Raw genomic sequence first — 7741 nt, forward strand, 5'->3', positions numbered from 1 at the left:
TGGAGCGTTACCAAGGAGACGGCGTACAGGACTGGAGACGGAGAGCGCAGCAGCTAACAGGCTAGCAGGCTAACGAGCACCGGAACCACCGGTAGCCGTTAAATATTTAAATCATCTTCTACTATAAAAATTAAAATTTAAAGCCGGCCTCAGACTCGTGGGGCTCGGCCACACTCCGCTTTCTGTCGGCGGTTCAGAGCTACATGGCTTGTTAGCAGGTTAGCATGCTAACCAGCTAATCTGAGAACCCTCCAGAACACCACCCGGTCCGCCGCCTGCAGCCCGTCGCTCCTCTCTGCTGCCGGGATGGACGCGAGCTAGCAACCGGGTTGGGACGCTCTGCCCCGGATCTGTGGGTCTCCGTTCTCCAGTGGAGCCCGGCGAGTCTCTCCGGGGCACGGCAGAGCTCCAAGCCACAGAACGGGCCTGGACTCCGGGGGAAGATGAGGTGCGGAGGACCGGAGGGCCGAGACGTATCCCGATTCCCGTTAGCCCGCCTTACCCAGGTGAGCTACTCCGGACCGAGTCGGTCCAGGCCCGGGTCGGTCAAGGCCCGGATCGGTCCGGTTCTACAGAATATTAGCTGGAGCTCATACACAGTGGATAATTTACCCATCAGCTAACCGACTGGAGCAATAATCAATAAGGTGGCAGCGAAATGATCAATCATAGAATATTCTGGGAGTTGCTTAATCAGTTTCATTAAATTTGATTTGAAACTAGTTGTTTCAGGTGCTGTGTGTGTAGATATTGTGTTTTAGGTGTTGTGTGTGTGTTGTTCCTCTCTGGTTCAGCTGTTCTGTTCTCCTGGTTGTGGTTTAAGGATGGATGTGTGTTGTGATGTTTTAGAGGTTGTGTGTGTGTAGATGTGATGTGTGTAGATGTGATGATGTGTGTAGATGCTGTGTCTGTAGATGTGATGATGTCTGTAGATGCTGTGTGTGTGTAGATGCTGTGTGTGTAGATGTGATGATGTCTGTAGATGTGGTGTCTGTAGATGTGATGATGTCTGTAGATGCTGTGTGTGTGTAGATGCTGTGTGTGTGTAGATGCTGTGTCTGTAGATGTGATGATGTGTGTAGATGCTGTGTCTGTAGATGTGATGATGTGTGTAGATGCTGTGTCTGTAGATGTGATGATGTGTGTAGATGCTGTGTCTGTAGATGTGATGATGTCTGTAGATGTGGTGTCTGTAGATGTGGTGTCTGTAGATGTGATGATGTGTGTAGATGTTGTTCCCCTGTGGTTCATTTGTTCCCTCTGGTTCTGGTTCCAGGATGGACGTGTGCAGTAGGAACCCTAACCGGACGGCTCCGGTGGGTGAGGATGGTTGTGGTCGCGCAGATGTTCCTCTGTGTTCTCGGACCAACGGCTGGTCGTGGCCTCCTCACCCCTTCCAGCTGCTGGCCTGGCTGCTCTACGTTTACTTCGCCGTCACCGGCTTCGGCGTGTTCGTCCCGCTGCTGCCGCCTCACTGGATTCCTGCAGGCTACATCGTATCCTTCCACCGCAAAGTAGAGCCGTTGTTGGCTTCACCGTCATGTCAACATCTCAACACCTTCTTGACATCAGCCCTCTGAAACCCAAAATATTCTTAGCTCCTGTCGACTTTCTTCACTGGTTCGTTTTTAACTGCAACCTTAAGAAACATCTTCTGTCAGTAGGACAAAGAATCAAAACATTTCTTTGATTATTTCATAAAAAAGTAAAAACCAGGAACCATCATCTCCACCACGTCTCCTCAGATGTTAAAATCTGAACTAATGTTGTCTTCTCAGACTTCAGTCATCCAGGTTCTTGAGATGGTAGGAGCTTCAGGAGAAACCAGCTGGAGGTTCTGGAATCTGTTTCTAGAAACGTCTTCTAGAACCATCAGTAGAAGATGTTTCTCCATGCTGGATGGTTCTCCACCTACCTGCTCCTCTGTTCTCTGTTTCTGCTGTTTTATTTGTTGAGGCTTTTTAATTGAGACGTTAGAATAAATAAAGCAAACCGTGTAGTTTTCCTGATGGAGTGGACGTTGGACTGTTTCCAGCTGACCTGGTTTCCTGGTGCAGGGATGTGATTTTTCCGCGAATTTGCGGAATTTCGCTTTTTTTCAGGGATGGGAATTTACCGTGGATCCGCGGATTTCCGCGGATTTCATTTGTTTGAACGCTGATTTCACAAGTTTGAACACTTTATTGTCCCTGATACTCCCGCGTGATGGTAACGACGTTAATGATAGCTTGTTAACGACGATTGTAAACGGCCCAGCGATTGGAAGTTCCCCCCTCCCCCCGGCAACAACTTTCCGCTAGAATCAGAACTTGCTGATCCCATCCCTGCTGGTGGTGTCTAGAAGCTCAGATGTTTGATCTTCTTCCAGAACCTTCAGACGGTGATGTCTTTAATTGATCCATCAGTAGTTCTCTGTGATTGATCAGTTATTGATCAGTCAGTAAATCCTGAGGTTGTCCTGAGCTGAGCATCAGTGTACCGGCGTCATGTTCGTCTGTCACCTGTGTGTCCACGTCATGGCCGTGTCCGTCGACCCGGCCGACCACAATGTCAGAACCAGGAGCCACCAAGGCCCGGTGCCGGTGTTCGACCGCTCCAAGCACGCCCACGTCATCGAGAACTGCCACTGCTACCTGTGCCAGGTGGACGTGTGAGTCATCATTATTATTATTATTGTTAGTAATATAGTTATTATTATTCAGCAATGATCCAGTATGTCATTCTGGATCCGATCTTCTGCTGAGTGATTCCAACAAAAAACTGCTTCATCAAATGTGATGCCGAGATTCTGAACATCAGGTGTGTTTACCTGAACTACTGGTTCCCCACAGACAGAGGAGGTCCCTGAAGAACGTCTCACAGGACACACACACACACACTAGATTCTCTAGTTGGTGAGCTGTGGACCACAGTGTGTTCCAGTAGAACCGTGGATGCAGTTACACACGTGGACAAAATTGTTGGTACCCCTCAGTTAAAGAAGGAAAAACCCACAATTCTCACTGAAATCACTTGAAACTCACAAAAGTAACAATAAATAAAAATTTATTGAAAATTAAATAATCAAAATCAGCCATCACTTTTGAATTGTTGATTAACATAATTATTAAAAAAACAAACTAATGAAATAGGGCTGGACAAAAATGATGGTACCCATAACTTAATATTTTGTTGCACAACCTTTTGAGGCAATCACTGCAATTAAACGATTTCTGTATTTGTCAATGAGCGTTCTGCAGCTGTCAACAGGTATTTTGGCCCACTCCTCATGAGCAAACAGCTCCAGTTGTCTCAGGTTTGATGGGTGTCTTCTCCAAATGGCATGTTTCAGCTCCTTCCACATATGTTCAATGGGATTCAGATCTGGGCTCATAGAAGGCCACTTTAGAATAGTCCAACGCTTTTCTCTCAGCCATTCTTGGGTGTTTTTGGCTGTGTGTTTTGGATCGTTGTCCTGTTGAAAGACCCATGACCTGCGACTGAGACCAAGCTTTCTGACACTAGGCAGCACATTTCTCTCCAGAATGCCTTGATAGTCTTCAGATTTCATCGTACCTTGCACACTTTCAAGACACCCTGTGCCAGATGCAGCAAAGCAGCCCCAAAACATTACTGAGCCTCCTCCATGTTTCACCGTAGGGACAGTGTTCTTTTCTTCGTATGCTTGCTTTTTGAGTCTATGAACATAGAGTTGATGTGCCTTACCAAAAAGCTCCAGTTTGGTCTCATCTGTCCAAAGGACATTCTCCCAGAAGCTTTGTGGCTTGTCAACATGCATTTTTGCAAATTCCAGTCTGGCTTTTTTATGAGTTTTTTTCAGCAGTGGTGTCCTCCTTGGTCGTCTCCCATGAAGTCCACTTTGGCTCAAACAACGACGAATGGTGCGATCTGACACTGATGTACCTTGGCCTTGGAGTTCACCTTTAATTTCTTTGGAGGTTGCTCTGGGCTCTTTGGATACAATTCCAACGATCCGTCTCTTCAATTTGTCATCAATTTTCCTCTTGCGGCCACGTCCAGGGAGGTTGGCTACTGTCCCGTGGGTCTTGAACTTCTGAATAATATGAGCCACTGTTGTCACAGGAACTTCAAGCTGTTTAGAGATGGTCTTATAGCCTTTACCTTTAAGATGTTTGTCTATCATTTTTTTTCGGATGTCCTGGGACAATTCTCTCCTTCGCTTTCTGTTGTCCATGTTCAGTGTGGTACACACCTTTTCACCAAACAGCAGGGTGACTACTTGTCTCCCTTTAAATAGGCAGACTGACTGATTATGAGTTTGGAAACACCTGTGATGTCAATTAAATGACACACCTGAGTTAATCATGTCACTCTGGTCAAATAGTTTTCAATCTTTTATAGAGGTACCATCATTTTTGTCCAGCCCTATTTCATTAGTTTGTTTTTTTAAAATAATTATGTTAATCAACAATTCAAAAGTGATGGCTGATTTTGATTATTTAATTTTCAATAATTTTTTATTTACTGTTACTTTTGTGAGTTTCAAGTGATTTCAGTGAGAATTGTGGGTTTTTCCTTCTTTAACTGAGGGGTACCAACAATTTTGTCCACGTGTGTATAAATGTTATGGAGAAACTGGACCAGTTATGGAGACACTGGACCAGTTATAGAGGCACTGGACCAGTCTGAATTAGAACGTTTTCCAGTTCCAGGGTCCAGTAATTAAACCGGTTCTGTTTATGTCGTCAGCTGATTTCAGGACTAGGAGGTTTCTGAGGGTAAAAAAAAACACTTCGAGGTTTTAATTATAAAATTCTCCAAAATCAGCCAAAAACATTTACAGAGCCTGGTTTTGATCCCAAACAAGAAATCAATCAGTCTGAGCTTATCTGAGAAGGTTCTTCAGTTACGTCCTGGTTTCTGTCTGAACCAACCTGAAGGACTCCTCAATGACCTGACCTCCAAGCACAACCAGAACCTCCAGAAGACTTCCATCTGTCTGCTGGTAGCTTCATTGATGTTCCTGAGAACTTCCAGAAGACCTCCGTCTGTCTGCTAGTAGCTTCACTGATGTTCCTCAGAACCTCCAGAAGACCTCCATCTGTCTGCTGGTAGCTTCACTGATGTTCCTCAGAACCTCAAGAAGACCTCCATCTGTCTGCTGGTAGCTTCACTAATGTGCCTCAGATGGTTCTGCTGCTTTAATGCTGGATGTGAATATTTCAGTGGCCTGATGGAGGTGCTGGTGGGCTGGTTGGTACTGGTAGGTACTGGTTGGTGATGGTTGGTGCTGGTTGGTTCGGGTTGGTGATAGTTGGTACTGGTTGGTGATGAAGGTGATGGTTGGTACTGGTTGGTTCTGGTTTGTGACGGGTTGTGATGGTTGGTTCTCGTTGGTGATGGTTGGTTGTGGTTGGTGATGGTTGGTGATGAAGGTGATGGTTGGTGATGGTTGGTACTGGTTGGTGATGGTTGGTGATGGTGATGGTTGGTGATAGTTGGTACTGGTTGGTGATGGTTGGTGATGAAGGTGCTGGTTGGTTCTGGTTGGTGATGGTTGGTTCTGGTTAGTACTGGTTGGTGATGGTTGGTGATGAAGGTGCTGGTTGGTTCTGGTTCATGATTGTTGGTACTGGTTGGTGACGGTTGGTGATGAAGGTGCTGGTTGGTTCTGGTTGGTGATGGTTGGTACTGGTTGGTTCTGGTTTGTGACGGTTTGTGACAGTTTGTGACGGTTGGTTCTGGTTGGTACTGGTTGGTGATGGTTGGTGATGAAGGTTGTGGTTGGTGATGGTTGGTGATGAAGGTGATGGTTGGTGATGAAGGTGCTGGTTGGTGCTGGTTGGTTCTGGTTGGTGATGGTTGGTTCTGGTTTGTGACAGTTTGTGACGGTTTGTGACAGTTGGTTCTGGTTGGTACTGGTTGGCAACGGCTGGTGATGGTTGGTTCTGGTTGGTGACGGTGTGTGACGATTGGTTCTGGTTGGTACTGGTTGGTGATGGTTGGTGATGAAGGTGATGGTTGTTGTGGTTGGTGATGATGGTGCTGGTTGGTGATGGTTGGTATTGGTTGGTTCTGGTTGGTGATGAAGGTGCTGGTTGGTACTAGTTGGTGACAGTTGGTGATAGTTGGTACTGGTTGGTGATGGTTGGTGATGAAGGTGATGGTTGTGATGGTTGGTATTGGTTGGTTCTGTTTGGTGATGAAGGTGCTGGTTGATAATGGTTGGTTCTGGTTGGTGCTGGTTGGTACTGGTTGGTGAAGGTTGGTGATGATGGGTCCACCAGGTCCAATGTATGAAAATAATGGAACGTTTTGGTGGTCTGGTTTCTCCCAGCAGGACCAGAACTGGGTCAGAAACCCTCTCAGATAATCTGGTGTGAGTTCCCATGATCCTCTGCTGCTGCTAAAGAGGTGGAGCCACAGACTAATGGAGAATCTTTTAGTGTTTGATCAGTGACCACACACCTTCCAGGTGCAGCGTCTTTATTTGTCAGCAGGTATGTCCCGGTAGATGAAGGTGCCTCAGATCCTTCCGATGGATCTGTGAGGTGCTGCTGATGGTTTCTCCTTAATAAACAGAAGCAAAATGTGAAGCTCTGATTGGCTGTTGGCTGCTGAACTGCACCCTGGGAGCTGTAGTGGAGAGCAGCAGTGGTCAGAACATTAATATATCTTAAATAAATTCAGTCTGCATCGTTGATCCACCTAAGTGTTTCTACCTGAGAGGTTCTGATTGGATGAAGGTCCAGCTGATAGTTCTTGATCTCTGGATGTTTCAGGGGACCGAAGTCGAAGCACTGCAGCGCCTGTAACAAATGTGTAGCCGACTTCGACCATCACTGCCGGTGGCTCAACAACTGTGTGGGCAGCAGGAACTACAAGTGAGTGTACTACTGCTAGTACTTACAGTACTGTGTACTACTGCATAGTACTTATAATACTGTTTACTACTGCTAGTACTTATAGTACTGTGTACTACTGCTAGTACTTATAAGACTGTATACTACTGCATAGTACTGATAATACTACACAATGTTACTCAATATATAGTATTATATGTTTTAGGTAATATTAAATATCCATTCATTCATTCTCTATACACCACTCAATCCTCATTAGGGTGCTGGAGCCTACCCCAGCTGACCTTCAGGTGAAGGCAGGGGACACCCTGGACAGGTCGCCAGTCTGTCGTAGGGCTACATATACAGACAAACAATCACACTCGCATTCACACCTACGGACAATTGAGTGACAATTAGAGTGATCAATTAACGTCAGCATGTTTTTGGACCACAGTGGCGTAGTGGTTAGCACTTCCACCTTGCAGCTAGAAGATCCCCGGTTCGTTATCCGGCATTCCGGAGATCTTTCTGCATGGAATTTCCATGTTCTCCCTGTACCTGTGTGGGTTTTCTCTGGGTACTCTGACTTCCTCCCACAGTCCAAAAACATCCATCCATTATCTATACACCGCTTAATTCTCAAGTGCTAACTACTACGCCACTGTTCAGCCCCTAATTATTTTAAATAGTGTATGTAATACTCTATAGTATTATAGAGTATTTTTTAGGGCTGGACCCGAATATCCTGAATATCCGAATATTTGTTTGCTACGGCACTATCCGGATATTAATTTTGGTATCCGAATATTTACCCCCCACCTCCCCACTCCCCACCCCCCCGGTCTGATGTGTTACCGGACCGAAAGAATACTTGGCGTTACTGTCTTCCCTCCGCCTTCGGCCCACATCGGCACTTATCGGCTCATCTCATCGTG

General features: G+C 46.0%; 1 protein-coding gene across 5 annotated transcripts in view; it reads left to right on the forward strand.

Annotated features, from left to right (window-relative positions):
- Positions 1-7741, forward strand: part of zdhhc1 (zinc finger DHHC-type containing 1) — an 18093-nt gene continuing 10352 nt past the window's right edge. For 4 of the 5 annotated variants that reach the window (XM_022211081.2, XM_022211083.2, XM_022211084.2 and 1 more), the window contains exons 1-4: positions 1-506; positions 1277-1496; positions 2475-2650; positions 6744-6845. In XM_022211081.2, coding sequence (XP_022066773.2) covers positions 1278-1496; positions 2475-2650; positions 6744-6845 — 497 coding nt within the window. In that variant the 5' untranslated portion in view covers positions 1-506; position 1277. The other variant, XM_051939789.1, reaches the window with a different exon arrangement.

The sequence above is a fragment of the Acanthochromis polyacanthus genome, chromosome 2 (assembly GCF_021347895.1).
Source record: "Acanthochromis polyacanthus isolate Apoly-LR-REF ecotype Palm Island chromosome 2, KAUST_Apoly_ChrSc, whole genome shotgun sequence".
Lineage (NCBI taxonomy): Eukaryota > Metazoa > Chordata > Actinopteri > Pomacentridae > Acanthochromis > Acanthochromis polyacanthus.